The sequence below is a fragment of the Elaeis guineensis genome, chromosome 14 (genome assembly GCF_000442705.2).
Source record: "Elaeis guineensis isolate ETL-2024a chromosome 14, EG11, whole genome shotgun sequence".
Classification (NCBI taxonomy): domain Eukaryota; kingdom Viridiplantae; phylum Streptophyta; class Magnoliopsida; order Arecales; family Arecaceae; genus Elaeis; species Elaeis guineensis.
The window spans coordinates 63,640,180-63,662,577 of record NC_026006.2 but is presented as its reverse complement, the minus strand read 5'-3'; the positions used below and the strand labels follow the sequence as shown (position 1 = coordinate 63,662,577).

The 22,398-nt window shown below is 35.9% G+C and overlaps 2 protein-coding genes and 1 pseudogene across 2 annotated transcripts; 1 reads left to right on the top strand and 2 right to left on the bottom strand.

The window, feature by feature from the left end:
* Window positions 1-8,332: 8,332 nt before the first annotated feature.
* Window positions 8,333-9,981, bottom strand: LOC105057181 (peroxidase RIP1). The gene is made up of 3 exons (XM_010939673.4): window positions 9,704-9,981; window positions 9,373-9,567; window positions 8,333-9,106 (listed from the first exon to the last, which is right to left on the bottom strand). Exons 1-3 carry the CDS (start codon window positions 9,911-9,913, stop codon window positions 8,543-8,545), a joined length of 969 nt encoding a protein of 322 aa, XP_010937975.1. The 5' UTR covers window positions 9,914-9,981; the 3' UTR covers window positions 8,333-8,542.
* Window positions 9,982-11,228: 1,247 nt separating this feature from the next.
* Window positions 11,229-11,325, top strand: LOC114914819 (U6 spliceosomal RNA; annotated as a pseudogene).
* An 8,759-nt stretch (window positions 11,326-20,084) lies between these two features.
* Window positions 20,085-22,051, bottom strand: LOC105057368 (peroxidase RIP1-like). Its single transcript, XM_010939973.3, has 3 exons — window positions 21,829-22,051; window positions 21,493-21,687; window positions 20,085-20,791 (listed from the first exon to the last, which is right to left on the bottom strand). Exons 1-3 carry the CDS (start codon window positions 22,033-22,035, stop codon window positions 20,237-20,239), a joined length of 957 nt encoding a protein of 318 aa, XP_010938275.3. The 5' UTR covers window positions 22,036-22,051; the 3' UTR covers window positions 20,085-20,236.
* Between the last annotated feature and the right edge of the window lie 347 nt (window positions 22,052-22,398).

Sequence of the window (22,398 nt, the reverse complement as noted above, 5' to 3'; positions counted from 1 at the left end):
GAATACATTTGAGGTAAGTAATGTTTCACTTTTTTTAGATTTATCGGCAAATTATAATGTATTCTTCTGATATGATTTGTGAAACGATGCATGAATTGGATGAATGGTATTTTGTTATGAAAATATCTTATTTGAAATGTTATGATGAAGCATGATTGAACATATTGATTTCATGATGCATTATATTGATTGATTTCGATACTACATGATTATATATTTTATTATCGAAATTTGAATATGAAACATGATTTATGAAGAATTATGATATAAGAAACAATAAGAATTGACAACCTGACTATGTAAAGGACCCCGCCAATGGGGGCATATATGTTGGCAATTGATTGTCCTGAAGATTTATGTCACCAGCGAGACCAGCGACATGTCGCCAGAGAGACCAGCGACAAACCGCCAGAGAGACCAGCGGTTCTAAAGGATATGGCTGTCAGATGATTCGCAGCCTACCGCAAGCAGATACGCGGTATTATGATCCTGTCACAGAAAAAATATGGTCATAGCTCATGGTTGATGAAAAAAATTGAAGAACAAAAGAAATTAAAATTTAGAAAGAAATTTAAATTTTCGAAAAAGAAATAAATTTGGCATGAATTATGTTGCATAATTGAAATTGATTTTGAATTGATGAACTCTATATGCTTATTTTTTTATAAATGATGATTTACTTAAATGCCTGATGAAATCTGTTTAAAAGTGATCATTGCTTACTGGGCTGTCTAGCTCATTACCTCCTATTTTACTATTTTTACAGATGTTGAAGAACTAAGATGATACAAGATATGAATGGAAGAGTGATCAGAAGTAGAATCTTCATACTTTTATTTTAGGTTGAAAGGCTTATTGAATTTGATGCAAAGCCTTTGAATCGTTGTTGAATTTATTGAGATATTAAAAAAAAATTTAGGTCGTTATATTTTAGATTTAAATTGTTGACTAATTATTCCGCTGTTGTTTTAGGATAGTATGATAAGATGCCTTGCATGCTTATGGAAAGAGTTTTCTATGAGTATGCGGCGGTTGCCATGACCCTCGATTCAAAATCTCGGGTCGGGGGCGTGACAATTATAGTGATATCAGAGCATAAGTAGATGAATTATGAAACATAGAATCAGATATAGAATGGGTGTAAGTGGATAGACACCAGGGACAATATAGTGTAGATCTTTAATGATTGTAGTGGGAGAAATATTTAAAAATTTTGATTAAACATTGAAATTATGTATAAAAGGATCGTAAGAGATTATGACATATAGAATTTAAAATATGATGGATGATCTATAGATCATGATATGATTAGTTAGATCTTGATCGAAAGTAATCACAAAAGGATTGACATAAAATTTTATTATGCATTGTGGTTATTAATTTGATCATTGGTTACTCAAGTGAATCGTAAGTTCAAATTCGATGTGAAAATAATACTATGATATTACTTCTAGTTGAAAAATTGACTATTATTGGCAAGATAAAGATTTGATAATAAAATGTTATTCCAGAATGGGCTAAGAAAGTTTTTTTTTATGATGATTGGAATATTTATCGAAATTGAATTTGGTATGTGGATTATATATAAAGTGGCATATTAGGATGAATGCATATTTGAGGATATTGCAAAGAAACCTATTTCTTATTGATGAAATCGATTATGAGGTTGTAGAATATTCATTATACTGAAATCTTTAATCATCATCCTTAGATCTAGAAAATAGATCTTATTATGTCGCTTGGAGACTATATGATATGTATGAAATTTCAATTTAAAGATTTCGTATCTAAGTTGATCAAGAGATTTTCTGATATTATTATTGAGGTTGTTAATGAAAAATTGATATCTTTAGATTAAGATAAAAGATCTAATTTATATTTCAGATTAAGGGATCCATGTGAATTTACAATTTAGAAATTTTGGATTTAGGAATTGATATGAAGTTCTTTTGCTTTTGTTAATGAGGTCCCTAATTGAATCTACTATTAAATGAAGATTTGATTTTTTTGAAGCTTGTATGATTATTATGAAAGGATATTTGATAGATATTGAAGATCCTGATGATAAAAATTTTAGAAAAAAAAATATTAATGATTTGAAATTCATATATATTCTGATTATGTCTAAATTTGGTGGAGCATCGAAGGATTTTTTTTTCTCCATTAATTTGACTTATAAAGATTTTTGATTCGAAAATTATCGAATTAAATTGATATGAGAATTGAGATTTGATTCATATTGATTATAGTAAATCTATATGATGGTTTAAATATGATATTAGACTCAAGGGTTAATCAAGATTATTGTACACCAGTAAAGATATGAATGAGAATCGAAAGTTAATCTTTGATTTCAATTGAAATTTAAAATTTTAGGATAAAAAATTAATTTGATCCAACTTTTTTTGGTGAACCTAAGAAATTTTGATTGTTAGATCAGAGTGCGCAGCGGAAGCATGGTAATCTAGATTATTTTGAGTAAGTCAGGAATGATGACTCTTTGAGTTAAAGAATTATGATAGATGATATGGTTTGATACGAGAAATTTATTGATATTAGAAAAAATAATATTAAAAAAAATAATATAATAATAATTTGATAATGAATCGATTAATTAAGAGTTGTTAATGTTTAGATAAAGAAAATTGATATACTTACTTAGAATAGAGACATTGAAAAATATAGTTTTGATTTAGATCAATTTTTGAGTTATTGATTTTTATTATGGAATGACTTAATGATAAAATTTGCTTCAAGAATTAGAATATTTAAGAGTTTGAGGGTTTGAGTAAGAAAATTTCGATGACTAGAAAATAGTGATATTAATTCAATCAACAATGGGATATTGATCTTTATGAAATGACTTAATGATGAAGTTGCATCAAGAAATAAAATATCAAAAGTTCGAGACTGAGATTGAAATGATAAATCTTCAACCTTTGAAAGTACGAATAAGAGAAAATATTTTTAAATTTTGATTGATTGAGATGTCATCATATGATTCATAGAAGTATGTTTTCCTATCTTATGATGGGTTAAAATTAAGGGTGGTTAATATTTTGAAATAAATAAATAAATGAATGAATGATGATGAACGAAGCTCTTATGCAAGAATAGAGACATTGACCTTTTTCTATTCACAAGAGATAGATTTGATTTTAATTTGAGTCATGAGATATTGAACATTAATTTTTACGAAAAATGAGATAATAATTTCAAAATCTTGAAATATTGAAAATCTTTGAGATGTTGGTCTTGATGAATAAGAAAATGAATGGTTCCGTTCAGATCAATATTTGATGTATTTACTTTTTCCTTATGGAATGATTTAAGAATGAATTTATATCAAGAATTAGAATATTGAAATATTTGTGGATGAGATTCAAGTAAGAAACTATGAAGACTCAGGCAAGAAAAATTTCGAGGATGAAATTTCTTTTAGAGGGGAAGAATGTGAGGCCCGGCCCAAGCAACGAATCCAAAGCCCAAAACAAAAAAAAAAAAAAAAGAAGGAAAACAGAGGAGAAGAACTCCCGAACGGAGTCTTCTTCCTCCGTTCACCGGCTCCTAATCGGAGTCAGAAACAAGTTTCCTCCGGCTCTATTTAAGGAGGAGAACCCTCTTCTCTCCTCTCATCGAGAAATCCAGAGGCAAAACGGCGGCAATCGCCGGAAATTTCTCACGGAGACCCGTCGCTGTGCCGTCCAATTTCTCGCCGGAAAAGCTTCGCCGGCGACGGAGGTAAGCCTCCTCCTCTTCCTCTCTTCTCCCCCTTCCTTCCCATGCCGATGTGCACGCTCGCCGGCGACCAGAGTCGCCGGATTTTGTTGCGAAAGAATTTTTTTTTTTGCCGTCGCTGGTGGTCACCGCCGACCACCGGTTTGGCCCTCTTCTTATCGGCGAGTCACCCCCTCCTGCCGACGGTCGCCCCACATCGGCTGCACCGTCGGCCGGCCACCCAACGAGGGGACCTCACGGTCTCCTGTTTTGGCCCAAAGGAACCCACGGGAGAAGAAAAGAAAAAAAAGAAGAAGAAGAAGAAGGAAAAGAAAAAGAAAAAGAAAAGAAGAAGGAAAAGAAAAGAAAAAAGAAAAGAAAAAGAAGAAAAAGAAAAGAAAAAGAAAAAGGAAAAGGAAAAAAAAAAGAAAGAAGAAAAATAAAATAATAATAATATAATAATATAATAAATAGGATTTTCTCTCCTCTCTCTTCCGTGAAGAAAAAGAAAAAAAAAAGAGAGAAAGAAAGAAAAGAAGAAAGAGAAAAATAAAATTAATTAATAAATAATGAGATAAATAATAAAATATGAGAAAGAGAGTTTCTCTCTCTCCCCTCTCTCTCTTCAGCTTGAATTAGTATTTTCTCTCTCTAGAATTAGACTTTCTCTCTCTACTTTCTCTCTCTAGAATCCTCTTTCTAGATTATTTCTCTCTCTTAAGATTTTTAAAATTTTGAGAAGAATGATGATGAATTTAAATGATCCTCATGATGGATTTTTTATCTGTGATCGTCGGACGGTACACCGACATCCATTTTGATCAGGTCAGGTATTTTTAGATTTTATTTCTCATAATTTTATTGAATTGTCCACATGATAATTTTAGCATGATTTGATCTGATCGATCAGAATTTGTTGAATCATATTGTCTGAAGAATTCAAGATGAGTTTTCTCTCTCTAAAATTTTTTCTCTTTAAAATATTCTCTCTTTTGATTGATTCTCTCTCTAAAAAGGTTAGTGAATGAAGAATTTTTTTTAATAATCATGATCTGATTCTAATGAAGAACCCTGATCCATGATTGTCTGACAGCGTACTGACATCCACCTTGATCAGACCATGAATCTTTAGATTTGATCATTCATGATCCCGATCTAGTCATGACTTGATTTGATCATGTTGATTTCACCACTCGAGATATTGGACCAATCGTAATGTTGGATTGTGTCACCTGATCAATTCGAATTGTACCTCATAAATTCTCTCTCCTCTGATTTTCTCTCTCCACTTGATTTTATGAAATCGATGAAGAAACCTCGGTCCTATCACTTCGAATCCGATTTGATCTGACAGTCAAACTTTGGATCGTTTAGGTCCTAATTAGATTTTGATTAGATGAAATTAGATGATCGGACCCAATCTAAACCGTTGAAATATGGTATTCGTATTCTTTCTAATTATTGAAATTGATTCTGTATAGGATTGTGGATGTTTGATCATGAGATATCGCGATATGATCTACGAATAGAATTTTTGGAAGAAAATTTAAAGAATTATGTGGATTTATTGGAATACGTTTGAGGTAAGTAATGTTTCACTTTTTCTAGATTTATCGGTAAATTATAATGTATTCTTCTGACATGATTTGTGAAACGATGCATGAATTGGATGAATGATATTTTGTTATGAAAATATCTTATTTGAAATATTATGATGAAGCATGATTGAACATATTGATTTCATGATGCATTATATTGATTGATTTCGATACTACATGATTATATATTTTATTATCGAAATTTGAATATGAAACATGATTTATGAAGAATTATGATATAAGAAATAATAAGAATTGACAACCTGACTATGTAAAAGACCTCGCCAATGGGGGCATATATGTTGGCAATTGATTGTCCTGAGGATTTATGTTGCCAGCGAGACCAGTGACATGTCGTCAGAGAGACCAGCGACAAACCGTCAGAGAGACCAGCGGTTCCAAAGGACATGGCTGTCAGATGATTCGCAGCCTACCGCAAGCAGATACACGGTATTATGATCTTGCCACAGAAAAAATATGGTCATAGCTCATGGTTGACGAAAAGAAATTGAAGAACAAAAGAAATTAAAATTTAGAAAGAAACTTGAATTTTTGAAAAAGAAATGAATTTGGTATGAATTATGTTGCATAATTGAAATTGATTTCGAATTGATGAACTCTATATGCTTATTTTTTTATAAATGATGATTTACTTAAATGCCTGATGAAATCTGTTTAAAAGTGATCATTGCTTACTGGGCTGTCTAGCTCATTACCTCCTATTTTACTGTTTTTACAGATGTTGAAGAACTAAGATGATACAAGATATGAATGGAAGAATGATCAGAAGTAGAATCTTCATACTTTTATTTTAGGTTGAAAGGCTTATTGAATTTGATGCAAAGCCTTTGAATCGTTGTTGAATTTATTGAGATATTAAAGAAAAAATTTAGGTCGTTATATTTTAGATTTAAATTGTTGACTAATTATTCCGCTGTTATTTTAGGATAGTATGATAAGATGCCTTGCATGCTTATGGGAAGAGTTTTCTATGAGTATGCGGCGGTTGCCATAACCCTCGATTCAAAATCTCGGGTCGGGGACGTGACAGAGACCCTCTGATACTTAAGTCAGAGAGAAGGTTAGTGAACAGCTAATAGGAATGTTGAGAGTGGTAGAATTTTGGTCCAGAATTATCTTACCCGTGCTGCTCGTTTACTTCCTCTTTTATAGATGATTCTGATATAACCGTCGAGCACGTAGTTTCGCTTTTTATGACGCTAGATTATCGGGCCATAATCATGGAGTTAGTAGACTGTTTATTCTTATTAACGGCCGTAATACGTAGTCGATAACCGTTCATAATGATTAGGGTATGTTGAGTAGATAGGCTGATTATATATCGATAATACTGATACATCGATAGAGGTAAGTCGGTAGAAGATCCGAATGACTATCGGCTAGTAACTCTGATATGTCGATGGTCTTCGATCGAAGATTGATCAAGTCGTTTGTTGTTGGTTGATAATAGTCGATTGTCAGTCAGTCAACTGATTATGAGTCGGAGTAATATATTCATTCGATCGATGTAGAATCGAAGTCGGAGGTTGGTTGATTTGTCTCAATAATTATAACAGTTAAATAAACATTCAACGGGGTCTGTTGCAACAGAAAATTGCAAAGATGAAAATCTCGCCAAGAGATTGGTACAAAAATCAATGAGTTGAGATCTACCGCATAGATTTACACACAAAAAAGCAAAATTAATTTAGTGATATATTACATGATGGTGGGAAAGACCGAAGCAAGGAAAGCAATTATGGACAATCTTTTGCATATAATGCCAAAAAGCTCGGTACGCAAAGGTTTACTTGTTTCTAAAGCAGACTCACAGAAAGACACTCCCATTGAATCCTTAATACAGCACCAGCTAATATATTGATTCTTTAATCACCAAGTATCGGCCGAGAAGTAACGTGGTCTCTCTCTCCGTCACGATTAGCTTGCTGTTCGACTCCGTCATCATTTGTGACGAGTCACTCTTTTCTGCAGCTCCAGGGGGCAATTCTCATTCTTTTCTTCTGGATAGTTGCAAAGTGTTCCTCATTTGATGTACATGTAGTGCGAGAAAACGCCCCACCCCCGCTCCCCCCCCCCCCCCCGCCCCCTTTTTGTTTTTGATGGAAGAGATGACCTATATTTAAAAAAATAAATAAATCCTTTTATCAGTTGCTAAGCAGGTTCGGTGACTTAGCTTTAACACTGTAACGTGACATTATTTATATACGAAATTTTGTACATGAGGGATGAAAAATTCGATATGAAGTGCATTATTTTATATGATTGATCTGCGTAATCATTAATTTTTAACGTATATTTAATATCTACGATTTTATTTTTTTGTTAAAAAATTTTGAACGACAAAAATATTTCTGTTCTTTGAAAAAATTATGATGCTGCATACAGAAAGTCATAATTTTGACGCAAGATATCATAACATACCACAGGATGTCATAATTTTTTTTAAAAAATAGAAATATTTTCGTCATTCAAAATTTTCAAATGAAAAAAATGAAATTGTAGGCATTAAATGTGTATTAAAAAATGATTGAACAAAAAGAGTGCAGATCGTCTGCTGTGCACCGCACGGTGCGGTGCACAGCACACACCATCCATCGTGCGATGGACGGCCGAGCACGACCGTGCGCAACGAGTGCTCATTCACATATGGCCATCCATCGTGTGATGGACGGTGCGCTGTGCATCGTACCGTATGGTGCACAGCAGAGAACTCGAGCTCAAATAAAAATATCCTCTATATATTATGACATCCTGATCGTATTATGACATTTTGCATACAGAAAATCATAATTTGATACAGGACGTCATAATATACTACGAAATGTTATAATTTTTTGAATCATATTATATGATGTTCTACGGATAGAAAATCATAAAATGTCATGAGATGTTAAATTTTTTTTTTAAAAAATAAAAATATTTTTATCATATAAATTTTTAAATAAAAATATAAAATTATAAATATTAAATATATATTATAAATTAATAATTAGATCAACTACATAAAGCAATACATTTGACGTCGGATTTTTTATGCCGCCCACGGCGTACAAAGAATTTCTGTTATTTATTTTTCTCAGTTGCCAAAGTAATGCATGCACGAAAGCTTTTGCCCAAAGCATACGTAATGCTACACACAAGAAGCCATCTTGTGAACACCCCACATACAGAACCCCCCAATCCAGGCCCCCAACCAAACTCTTCTTCTAGTCCGAATTCACAGCTCGACAATTCTCACGGATCTCCCCATCACTCCCTGTCAGGGGGCTCATGTTCCCCAGCTTAATCATAGCCACCCCAAATGCAGCCCAGAAGGCATCAAGGTTCTCACTATACTTCTGCACCAGCTCATCAGCCAAGCTCCCGTCCCCCTTAAACAACTGCTGGTCCGAGTGCAACAGTCCCTTTCTCTCCACTAGATCCTGGTAGTAGGCCGTGTCGAAGCTCGCCGGAGACTCATCAAGCGGTGAGAGGCTGTCGTCATCCCCTGACGGTGGACACACGGCCCGGAGGGAAGCGGCGAAGTCACCATCGATGGTGGATGTCTCATTGTAGATTCTGTTTCGGTAGACAACGCATCGAGAGAAGCCGAGGGTGTGTGCACCGGAGAGGACCACAAGGTCCTCGAGGCCCAGACCGTGGGACTTGAAGTTGGCGATGAGGTCTGGAAGATCCAAGAATGGGGCAGGGATGTTGGCATTCGCTGCGTCCCTGCTCGCCGTCGTCGCGTCCCTTCGGCCTAGGAGCACATCATAGGAGCTTCCTCCAAGCTGCAAGCAGTAAAGTTTATGGGATTATAGTTAGAGAACTTGGATCATAATGTAGTGTCAGTATTGGTTTAGTGCATACACTAATGGCAGTCGCTACGTATGAACTGGGAAACGCGCAGGAATCATGAGAAACGATAGAGTTTAGGGTTTGTATTCCAAGTGACACGCGATTCTCCTATGACCGTTATGCATATTCGCATGGCTAGGCTGCTTAATTTGATGAGTGAGATATGTCAATGGAAGCCAAGCATTAGGGCAAAACTTACAGCAACAACTGAGTCTCGAGCAGCGACCGCCAGGATATCAGCACATGAGACCACATTTCCTAAACATGCCAAATTGACAGCAGATTTAATTCGATCGACCACGTCAAAGCCCCTAAGGGAGTCATTATTCGGCACCGCCGTCTTCTCGCCAGTCAAAGATGGGGTATCATCCAACAAAATTGATCCATCACAACCCTGCCGTCAGAATTACATAACAATTTCTTCTTTAGTTTGAGCAATTAAAAGAAATATGAGCATATGTCGATCGAATATCATCTATTTAAATGTTATTAGCTCGACAAAGATGATAAAGAGAGACCAGTGTACTTACATTAACAAAGCAGTCATGGAAGTGTAACCGGATCAATGACGCACCCATCCGAGACTCAAAAGCAATCGCCTGCTGAACTATTAGTTTGATTGTGGGTAATGCCAGCGGGCAAACCTCCTCGTAAAAGTCTGGTGACAGCTCCCCAAATGCAGGCAGCATGATGGCCAAGATCATAGCAAAGTATGTGAAGAACAATTGGGCAGCAGCCATGGAGAGACACCCAGCTCTTTTCTGATGATGGGGGGAGGATAAGGTTGGAGACTTGGAGTGTCTATATAACCATGGAGAGATTAGCTTATTATGTATCGAGAGGCTATACCAACCTCTAATTGTTTGATGTACCTAATGCATTGTATTCAAGACGACATGGTCATATGTGGTATGGAACTTTCTATTGATGGGTTTCTTCTGATCCTAGAGTTGTCGCTTACCCGTTTGAGTTAGCTAACTCAAAGCTCAAGTAAAGCTGGAGAAATCTTCTACTCCATGGGGGCATCAAAAGCTTTCATTTTGTTCCCTTTTGAAGGCAAAGCACTAGACATGAGGAGGGTGGTTTTTCGAACACACGCAACTATCCATTCTTTTTGCAGCTAGTAATAATGTTGATTTAATTGTTTTCCTGACGCCTCTTAAAAATAGGTAAGTACGTGTGCATGTTTACATGTAAATTAAGAGGAAATGCCTAAATATATAGCAGGTGTGCAGATGTTGTAAAATTCTGGTGGTAAAAAGTTCTTACATTCCATGAACGTTGTAAAATTAATCTTTATTGAATGTGCAACTCTAGGTGGCATGCAATTATCGAGTAGATTAAGTTGAACGCAATGGACATCAGCTTGCATGACAATTGACAGGTTCCACATGTTTGATATGCACTATAATATATAGACCATGCTAACCAGCACGCAGCAATGGTGCAAATGCATCATATTATGCCTGATACCAATATACTTGATGCCTCATAATTTAGCTCACTAGTTGCATCTTTTTTTTCTTTTGCAAGAAAATTAACTTTTATTTGACAATCAATTGAAGTCATTTTTTCCATTAATAATGTGATGTATGACACATTCGCCTATGGATATATATATATATTAGATCCAATGGTTCTCACAAATTATATTGCATGCCATGACTTGCATACACTATTCAGTTCGATGATCTGGTCTGCCATGGTAATCAAGAATATTGCTGCTATACATCAAAGGTAGATGGTGGCCATCTGTCCCACATGTGTATCACTTAATTAATTATCGATCTTCATATAAAGTCGTTGAACTGAGCTGTGATATGATAGATTGACTCTAACATTAATTTTTCTATCTACCAGAAAATTATATATTGTTGTGCGTAATCTTAAAGCTCATGGAAGAAAGACTGAATTGAAGACAAAGTCCGGGTCAGCAGAGAACTCACTAAAATGGATTCTGAATTTATTATTAAGTAGCAGTTAACATTTCAGATCACCATGCGGATCTATTATTGCAGTAAGAACAGAAGAACTCCTGAATTATATCATATTTTAGTATCCACAGGGACATCCGATAAAATTGGAATGAAACGGAAAGGATTAGCATGGTTCCTGGATGACAGGAGCAAACCGAGAAATAATCCAATTTTTAATTTTACCAAAAAAAAACTACATCGACCATATTTTAGTATTGTGATGACGAATTCGGATTTGGCGTACCTCCGTTTGGGCCAAGTCATACTAGTTTGTCGATGCCACTCCAAAAACCAACCATCACTCAAAGTTAATTAGAATCAAATCCAAAACTAACCCCTACTCTATCTCGTTATCATTTGATATATACTGCCGTTTGGACCCGCCACATAATTACGGTAATGCCACAGGAAGTCTCTGGGTCCGGTTGACCGGTTGGCAACAAGACCGCGGGTGCACCGACAAAAATTGGAAACAGTGGTTGTATGAGATTGCTTCTCCCTACACGATTTGATTAAGTCAATCTGTTTAATTATTAGTGTTTGATGGCATTATAAAGGTTGAGTGTAATTAATTTAATGCTCGAAATGAAGAAGTCCACAAGCAACACTAGAAAAAATAAAAAAAAGGATAAAACTTCAAGTTATTTTAATGAGACAGCAGGTATACACTTTGCTGAAAAATAGAATAAGATGGTAGCTAGGTTTACTTCAGATTCAAGCAGCGCAACCTATAGATATTAAAATAATAGATGTTGGGGGTGTCAACCTTTAACCTACATAGGTGTATCTGGCCCCTTTTTTTATTATATATATGTACATGAGAAAACAGTGATTATTTGCTAGCGCCCAGGTTTAAAGAACAAGATGCCAATTAATTAAACTACTGGCAGTTCGCAATATAACTTGGTGAATAGAGAAGCTGATATTTTTATCCATCTCTTACCTAATTTATAATTCTAGCATTATCTAGGCCATGACCAAGCCATTACACTCCTCCTCCAAGGCAAGGAGGCTGCATGTTTGAAACGTGAGAGGTACTGTTTTAAGCATTGGAATGGAATTGTTCCACTTGCTAATTACACCAACTGATGTTTATATATATATATATGTTACAATCATCGTGGTAATTTATAGTGTTCAGAAGTTGTACTTGTCCAATTAATAAACTCATGACATCAAGTATATAATGATTTTATGCAGATAATTTTAAGCAAGAAATTAATTAGGTTTTAGAATATCAAGATCTTATTCTAATTACCTACCATAATCTTTACATAAAAATAATTATTTTTTAGAATCATATCCACTGTTGCTCTCAAAAAAAGTTTCGGGACGCTGTCCTATCTTATTCCCAGTAAAATAGTTAAAAAAATGTAATAAGGGCAGATTTAGAGAGCAAGGGGTGTTTTGGAGCGGACTTTTCATTTTGCGAACCACGTTACCATTTGGTGACATCTAGTAAGAGAATAATGAAAATAAGAATTAAAAAAATTTTGGTTGGAGGCATAATTATATATGCCAAATATTTATACCAGATTCCGTTTGGTTGTAAAAGTTTTTTGAATAAGCTGAGTATTAGACTAAACCATCAAATCTTTTGAAATAACAAAACTCTCCCTTTTTATTGGTGAAACAGAAAAAACTCTCCCTGGTCTTCTATAATATATTGAGTTTTCTACGGTGCATCTTATCAGTTTCACCCAAAAAATGTGATGAATCCTGGGTAAAAAATTAAAATACGTATACAACAGTTATCGCATGGCCACCTTTCTTTATTTTTTATTACTTTATTCAACCCGTTCTCCTCCTCCATCGGTGAGGTAGCTCTTGCCGATGAACGGGGTCCAGTAGATAACCATCGCACGACAATTAAGGAAGGAGGAGGAGGGGAATAGTAGGAGGAAGAAGGACTTTAAAATAAGAAAGAGTCTTTGTAGCAAGAAAGAGCCTTTGTAGCATTTAAAACTGGTATTCTCTCTCATGTGAGACCTATTTCAGGCTTCATGCTCCAGTCAATCACTCCCTTACCATGATAAGGGCCACATGTCTTCTTCCCTGCAAGGGTCAACCCTAAGCTAGGCCATATATTGGCATTGTTTAACTATATATATATATTTTTTTGATAAAATGATTTGCTCATGCTATTCTCGTATGAATATAATTAAAAAAATTAAAAAATAAAATATTTTGAAGTTGCTCAGAAATGTCCCCCACCCCAATCTAAAGTACTACTCCAGTATACTCTATTCCAAAGACCGCCAACCAGTCTGCAGTGTTAGTCTCATGGAAGATATACCTGATAATCAGTACAGTGCATTCTCCTAACAAAATCGAGGTGTCCTGCATAAAGAGGTTAGTGGCACCACTATGGATATAACATAATCTATTATTCTATTATTATATAATAAAAAATTAATTTGATATAAAAATATTTAATAATAATATAATATTATTATATTATAATAATATAATATAATCTATAATATAATAATTTATTATTAGATTGGATTATAATCCATTATATTATATTACATCATAATTATAATAGTATTGTACTATAGTATAATATTATATTATGTTATAGGATAATAATATTATATAATAAAATAAAATAAAATAATATAATATGATAATAATATTTATAGTATAAATATATAATATAATATAATATATTATAAAATTATAATATAATATAATATAATATTATATAATCATATTATTATATAAGATAAAAATATTTTAATATATAATATTATATAATATTATATTGTATTATTCACACTGTATAATATCATGCAATGTCTTTTATTGTTATTTTATCAGATCAAAAATATTTTTTTTTATTTTAACCACCAAATATATATTAAAATTATGAAATATTTTATAAATATAATTACTAAATAATAAATAATTTTTTATAAAAATTTTATTTTTAAAAATTTTATTTCTTAAAAATTTTATTTTCAAAAATTCTCAAAACTCTACTACCAACAACAATTCCTAAAACAATCTTAATCAAACAGAATCTTACTGTAGTACTTCACCAGCCTATCACTTCCACTCTCATCCCTCTGAATGGCTGCTGATCCGAGTCCAACTGCCTTTCTTCTTCAACAACGCACACTAGTGGCTCCAATTTTTGTTGGATCGCTCTCTCAAAAGAATAATATTAGTTAGGCCCATACCGTGGCTCTGAAGTCCCCAAGAAAATCGTATTAATTATGTCACGGCTAATCTACTGCTGCCTTGATCCCATCAACCACATTGAAAACTCCTAGGAGAATATAGGTAACACTTTTTAACACATATAAAAGAAAATAGAATATAACACTTTTTAACACTTTTTAACACTTGATGCCATATAAAAGAAAATAGAATATAGTTAACACTTTTTAACACATATTCTGATAAATAAATGAATATCTTATATTTACATTCATCCAAATTTCTCAAAAAAAAAATCGTACATTAACAAAGCAATCATCGAAATGTAATCAGAGATGCAACGCACCCACGCGTGGTCAGTTTCGTGAAATTGTTTGCTGGTCAACCATCATTCCTAATGGTCAGCCGTGCTTTAGAATTGTCATAAAAGTGGGGTTGAGCAGAGCTCTTGCTGGGACTAAGGAAGCAAGAACGACCGCTGGCTAGATTTGTGACGGGAGAACAAATAGAGGCCACGAAATAAGCGGCTAACGTTCCTTTTTTTTTTTTTTTTTCCTTCTTCATCTTTCTCTCTCTCTCTCTCTCTCTCTCTCTCTCTCTCTCTTTTGAGAGGATTAATGTTTTAGCTGCAAAGAAATCTTTATATAGATGTGTTGGAATAGGTCTCCATCACTTAGCCGACTATCCTGCCTTCTCATCTTTGAGTCGACTAAAAAAACTGCACCAGTGGCACTCGATCTGTAATCGACTTAATGGTCGGTTAACAGCCGACTACACCAAATGAAGATAAGACACTTCGGTAATCTCATCCTGCCGACTCCGACAACCGACAATACAAAGCTCGCCCCAGTGGCGCTCGATCTGTAATCGACTTAATGATCGGTTAACAGCCGACTACACCAAATGAAGATAAGACACTTCGGTAATCTCATCCTGCCGACTCCGACAACATGGACCTCTACCGACTAACTGAGCACTGAATGCGGCCATCATACAACTCTGACAGGTCACATCAAGATCATATCACTCAGATACCCTATTCTGATCAGTTAGCTGCGCACCGTGATGGGATACTATGATCTTATTAAATACGCTTGCAGGGTCATTTATTATGCCCCACATCCGCTAGTGTCCGTCGTCACAAGTGCGTCGAATAGAAGGCATACTCACCGTCGGCATTTAAAAACGCCTACACGGCACTATGCGACGTCCTACAATAGGACATGATCGACGTGATCGTCTGTCCTCTCATTATTAATTTTGCTCTCTCTATAAATAAAAAGAGGTGGAGATCTCTCCAGGTATGATAGGTACACTATCTCAAAATCCAGAAACTCTGTCACTCTTTTCTCTGGAGCCATTTTACTGACTTAAGTATCGGAGGATTCTCTTTGAAACCATCTCCGACGGGATTTGTTTTGTAGATTTTTCTGTTTTTGGCATCGAGCGGAGTCCAATACCATCTCACTCTAAACTCTATCATCATTCTTCATCTTGATCTCGACTGTACGCATCTTCTATGACATCGACATATCATTCTTCGGCAATCCTACCGTCAACTGATAGGCGCAAATCCTAACCGGCTTTTAACCGACTACCGACTATCCAATAAAGTAAAGTTGTAACAAGATGGGTGATAACTCTCTAGGATGCGTGGCTTAAATCAACTCAAAGTATTCCATTCTGCTTTTGGATAGCAATGCTACGGTTTATGTTGGCTAATTAGGAACTCCTTGAAAGGTTTCAAGGAGACTCTTTCAAAGGAGAATCTATGGACGCTGACATAAACTCTGAGCATTAATTTGAATCAATGTTTGATAGTGTGATTCAATAAATTAAGCCATAACAAAACTGATATGAAGGTGGTCTACCCTAGCTGCCAACAATTGGAACACTAGAAGTTTCCGGCATGTTATGTGTAATACCCCGGCCCAAATCAGCCCCAAAAGCCCAAAGCATTACAAAAAAAAAAAAAAAAGAATGAAGAAGACTCCCGCTGGGAGTCTTCTTCCACCCAAATCATCGGTGGAGAGGTTGAATCCGAGGCGGATTCGACCTCCCCTACATCCTATAAAACCCCCTCTCCTTCCCTCTAAGGTTGGTCACGACGAGCACCGGATTTTTCTTTTATTTTTCTCGAATTTTTCCGTTGAAGCCGCGGATGTCCTCATCGTGTTCATCTCAAATACTCCCGGAGACCTCACCGGAGTCGGAGGTAAGCCCTTCCCCTCTTTCCTCTCTTCCTTCCCATCCTTTCCATGGCTTCGTGCACTCTCGCCGGCCTTCGAGATCACCGGAAAATCTATGAACAAGGTAATTCCTATTTCGCTCTGTTTCGGCCGGATCCTCTCTTCTCTTTTTCGGCCACCGGCGCCACCGGTTGCGGCGTCCCATTCCCGAGATCGAACCCCCATCTCCCTCTCTTCCTTCCCTGAAAATCTCGATCGCCGGCGATCGGCCAATGGCCGGAAATCATGAAGAAAGGGGACGGATCCCCTGTTTTTCGAAAAAAAAAAAAAAGAGAGAAAGCTCGTCGGCCAAACCTAGCCGCCGGCCAGCTTGCATGGTCGGCCGTCGTTGTCGGATCTCCGGCCAAGCCGTCGGAGCCTGAGCCACCGAGGGGGGGGACCTCACGGTCCTCCCCTGTTTCAGCCAAGGGAGACCGCGGGAAAAGAAAAGAAGAAGAAAGAAGAAGAAGAAGAAAAGAAAAGAAAAAGGAAAAAGAAAAAGGAAAAAGAAAAGAAAAAGGAAAAAGAAAAGAAAAGAAAAAAAAAGAAAGAGGAAAATAAAAATAAAATAAAATAAAATAAAAAAGAAAAGAGAAAATTTTTCTCTCTCTCCTCTCTCTACCTTCTCTCTCCAATTTCTCTATCTAGATTCTCTCTCTAGATCTTTCTTTCTTTTTGTGGATTTTATCTCTCTAGAATCTTTCTACTCTCTCTCTGATTGCATCACAGACCCTAGGATATATTTGAATTAAAAATATGATGAATTGAGGTTGCTCTGAAATTCGTGCAGTAGGTCTGATCCCAGTCCAATCCTATTTGAAATTTGTAACACTTGATTCATATTAAGTCACCCTGATAGGACCTCTGATGATCTTGACTATGATTGCCTCATCAGAAGAATACGAAGATTTCTCTCTCCACTTTCTCTCTCTACTTTCTCTCTCTAGAATTTTCTCTCTCTTCATGAATTTTCTCTCTCTGGAAGTCTTATGGATCAGTGGAAGATCCAGATACATAAACAAGTCCTAATTTTGGTTAATCCTAAGAGAGGTCCTCGATCTGTGTATTAGGATCAATTATCGGTAATTTTCTCCATATATGTGATTTTTTATATTGATCAGGGTTATGAAGAGATGATTGTCTGCAAATGATATCGAGTGGAATATTTTGTTAAAGAAATTCATAAATCAAAGAAGAATATTGATTTCTGTACTTGGATCAGTCATCGGTAAAGGTAAGAATCCCTGTACATGATCACTATTATATATATGCTATTTTGCTGTTAGTCTTGCATCGTTGGTTTTGCATCGTCGGATTTGAGATCGATGAATTTATTATACCTGAGATACTGTTATTTGATTTTGAGTATGAGTATGTTATGTCAATATATATGTATCAGAGATTGATGGCATGATTATATGGATATGACATATCTGAATTGATCATAATGCAAGACAGAATTGATTGATGAAATCAATACATAATGATTTAATGAAAAGAAAGAGATATATGGTATGGACTAGCCTTGTCATATGGAACAGCCGGCCAAGAGCTTATGCCTGGGACAGTCCGCCAGGAGCTTATGCCTGGGACAGCCCCCACTGGCTTACAGGTGGATCAGCCGGTCAGGAGCTTATGCCTGGGACAGCCCCCACTGGCTTACAGGTGGATCAGCCGGCCAGGAGCTCATGCTTGGGACAGCCCGCCAGGAGCTTATGCCTGGGACAGCCTCTCACGGGCTTTGGTACGTGGGACAGCCGGCCAGGAGCTCATCCTGGGACAGTCTTGAAAGACTTTTTAAGTGGATTCGATCCGGATGATGACTGAGATATAGAATTGGATAGTCCAGAACCAGAAAAAAAATGTTAAAAATCATGTGATTATGAAAAGAGAAATGAAAGATAAGACATGAAACAATTGTTGAACAAAAGTGTTTCACCTGTTAACATATGATGATGCATCTATTTTAACAAGACAGAAAATTTATGAATATTTGCATTATTCTGGACATTGAACATGAGATTTTATATTTTATTGTTTATCCTTATTTTCAGACTATATTACTATATCAGTGTGATATGGGAATTCTTACTGGGCTGTAAAGCTCACACCCTTTTATCTTTCTTTTTCTTCTCAGAGTTACAGGATGACTTAGATTGGCTATGGCTTGGCTTTACGGGTGAGCAGAAGGATAAATAGAGTGTTATAGTATCTGATCAGAGAATTGAAGGAATGTTAATTGTAATTATGCAAGTTTTATGAATTATTATTGAAATTAAATATTATGGTTGTTAAGGTTGTAATGATTTAATTTGGCCTTGCATATTCTTTAGGGCTTGCTCTAAGGAGTGTGCGGCCATCACGTATCCGACCCGGGTGTTGGGTTCGGGGCGTGACATTATGCGCCATGTTCTTAGCTCCCTTTTTGCATTATAAAATTGCATCATTAATTATATAATAAAAAATAATTTATTAAAAAATATTCTGAATGAATAGTAAGAGCATATCCATTCGTATTTCAAAGATCAATCATAGTAAATTTTAATCGTCTAATTAAATAGATATAAATAGATCTCAATGCCATCCATTAATAACATAATGTTTGCATTTAATGTTGAAAAAATGATTAAATAGGAGAGTCCTGATACGTAGTATATAGAAAATTGATTTTGATCCATATGACATTCATGGATGAAAATTTTGCTGCTGACGTGGACAGTTTATTTGGCCACTTTATTTTCTTTCACTTTTTATTTATATATATATATATATATATATATATATATATATATATATATAAAATTCTTGTTTGGGAAGAAGGAACAGTTTTATTTTGCAGCAAAAGTAATTGGTATTCCCTAAGAAAATTTAAATTTATACAAAATAATAACCGAAACCTCAAACTAGTGCTAAATTACCCTCCTTTCTTCTTGTTTTTTTTTTCTTTGTTTTTTACACAAGCATGCGTTTATTAGCTAGCATCGAGCTAACTAATGAGGAGGTGTTCATACGTCGTTTGAAGCATGTCTCCCTTGAAATTGTGTGTCTACAAACTGTAAGCCACTGGAGATACCCTTGTATATATGACAACTAATTAATTTAGATCAGTTTACCTCAGTCTCAAACCACAAAAAATTAAATGGAAGTCACCTTAATTTCCTCAATTTTTAAACAAGAATTGGTAAACAATGGTCGAGATTTGGCGAGAAAGGTGAAGCAACTTTTACACTCTGCTTACATAACGCAGACAACTCTCGTCTTCTTAGCAACTTGTGCTGTTCCGATCCATGCGGAGGAGGTTCGATGCCCCGAAACTCTCGTACGTGCATTTTTTTTTTTTTTTATGTTGTAATGCTGTCATGTTGATAGCGATTTAACCGATAAACTCTAAAAAAATTGGCGTGGAATCCTGTGGTTGGAACCTGCACCCAAGGACTTGCTCTCGATATATTCAAACTTACGTGTGGCATTACCACTGTATTTTTCAACATAAAAAATAAAAATAGGGAGATTCATCTATAACATTAAGATTAGTAGGGGTATAACATTATTCATAAAAATAACCTATTACATTCACCAAATGTGTATCACCATTAATAATATCAAGACAGAAAATTTATGAAATAACATAGTATAATATATGAGACACAATTAATGATTAATTTCATAATAAAGCTGCACCAAGCCAACCCAATTAATTGACTTTCCTGCAATTCATGCGTATCTCGCCTTGGTTGCCTGTCAGTGGCTTAATATTTCCCATCTTCACCATGGATACGGCGAAGTCAGCCCAAAAGGCGTAGGGGTTACCACTGTAGAAACTGACCAAGCCATCGCTTGCACCATGATCACCCTTGAATAACTGTTGGTCCGAGTGCAAGAGCCCCCTCCCTTGCAGCAACCCATTGAAGTAAGCTGTGTCGAAGCTCGCTGGTGTCGCATCCAATGGTGCAAGGTTGTTATCCCCACCTGATCTTGGGCAATAGTTGCGAAGAGCGCCTGCAAAGCCTTGGTCGATGTTGGTCTCGTTGTAGAGCCTGTCTTTAAAGTTTGTGCATCGAGCCTGCCCAATCGTGTGGCCACCGGATAAAACCACTAGATCTTTAAGATCTAGCCCGTGCGATCCGAAGTTGGACAGGAGTTGAGAGAAGTTAAAGACAGGGGGTGGGAGGTCATTGTTAGCATCGTTTAGGCTCGCCGTCCTCGAGTCTCTTCTTCCTAGTAGTACCATATATGGAGGTCCTCCTAACTGCAATGAAGTATTTTTGTTAGAATAGTACGATATATGGAGGAAACACGTATAAATTATGAAATAAAGGCTGTATTAATTTTATGTTAGTAGCCTACCAGTTGCACCCTCCTAGCTCCACTTGGAGCATAATCCAGATACAAATTTGGCCAGATGTTTTTCTAAGTATTTGACGTAGATGTTTCTTTTATTGCTACTTTGAAATGTGACCGTGCCTTTTCTAATGACGAATTAAGTCATATCCAAATATATATGCCAAGCTCAAAACCATATTTTCTGTTTCTAAACTTAAGTAGATATGAACAATGATATTAAGAGGAAATAGTGTTGGGGTTGGGAGATGGCAATGGCTGGTAATACGGTATAATTTGGAGAAGAATTATGGGTGTGGTTGGGAGATCCGAGTACCATGAGAAGGATTCAGCTATGCAATACAGTTTTGGCACCAAACTTAAGTCGTTCCTTGCTTCTATTTTTGCTTATTTCTGAAGCATGCAATAGATCTTTTCTTTCTATGTTTATGAAAAAAATTAAAAAAATATTTGAAAAAATAAAAAGTTTTTAAAAACTACTATTGTTTTTCCTTGGATTTTTTGAAACAAAAACAAAAGAGATGCCAAAGAGGCCTCTAAATTTATTCCATTTGCAAACCCCTCCATGATTTCTTGTACATAAACAGATGAGACAGCGACTCAACTCACCGCAGCGACGGAGTCACGAGCTGCAATTGCCAAGATATCCGCACACGACACAACATTGCCATGGCATGCTTCGTTGACGGCGTTCTTGATCTCGTCGATTACTTTGAATCCTTTCAAGGAGTTCAAGTTAGGCGTCGCGGTCTTCTCTCCAGTGAACCCAGGTGCATCATCCAACAGTACCGATCCATCACAACCCTGCAAAACAAAAAACACATCAAATCAATATTCTTTGCATTCCTTCGGATCAAAAACATGAATTAAAGAAAGAAAGAAAGAAAGAAATTAGTGATAAACTACAAATTAAACAGATGATGAGAAGATATGAGCAAGCTTTACGTTAACGAAGCAGTCGTGGAAGTGTAGTCGGAGCAAAGACCCTCCCATGCGTGGTTGCCGTGCCACCGCTCTCTCCACCACTGCCTTTATGGCGGGCAGCGCTTGTGGGCATACGTGGTCGTAGAAGTCTGGACATAGCTGACCCCTCGATGGGAGAGCTAATGTAGCTATTACGAGGAAAAGCATGCAGAAAGTGAAATGGGCCATGAGGATTTGTGATGGTATCTATGGCTCTTATCATCAAAGAAGATGATATCTATGGCTCTTGTTCGCTGAAGGATCCGGACGTGTCCTTATATAGATGGGAGTTAGATATTTTTATTCCTACATGGTAGTATACGAGGTCCGGTAACGTAAATAGTGAATGCTTGACTTGGTCTGTAAATATTTTCTGTGACTTGTATCAAGATAAAGACTTCGTCTATATGTAGATGATGTTGTTCTTCCTTGTACTTAGTCTTCATGTTTTTGTGATTGGTCGCGACCAACGTAATCCTAGTTTTACGTGGTCTCCAATTAACCCATCCATAGAATCAATGACTCCCAATTACAACTATTTTCATTCTCAAA

Excerpts from the sequence above, each read along its gene's own strand:
- LOC105057181 (XM_010939673.4), bottom strand. The coding sequence starts at position 9,913 with ATGGCTGCTGCCCAATTGTTCTTCACATACTTTGCTATGATCTTGGCC. Across the intron at positions 9,568-9,703 it reads TCCATGACTGCTTTGTTAAT|GGTTGTGATGGATCAATTTT; the intron begins GTAAGTACACTG and ends TTCTGACGGCAG. Across the intron at positions 9,107-9,372 it reads CTCGAGACTCAGTTGTTGCT|CTTGGAGGAAGCTCCTATGA; the intron begins GTAAGTTTTGCC and ends TACTGCTTGCAG.
- LOC105057368 (XM_010939973.3), bottom strand. The coding sequence starts at position 22,035 with ATGGCCCATTTCACTTTCTGCATGCTTTTCCTCGTAATAGCTACATTA. Across the intron at positions 21,688-21,828 it reads TCCACGACTGCTTCGTTAAC|GGTTGTGATGGATCGGTACT; the intron begins GTAAAGCTTGCT and ends TTTGTTTTGCAG. Across the intron at positions 20,792-21,492 it reads CTCGTGACTCCGTCGCTGCG|TTAGGAGGACCTCCATATAT; the intron begins GTGAGTTGAGTC and ends ACTTCATTGCAG.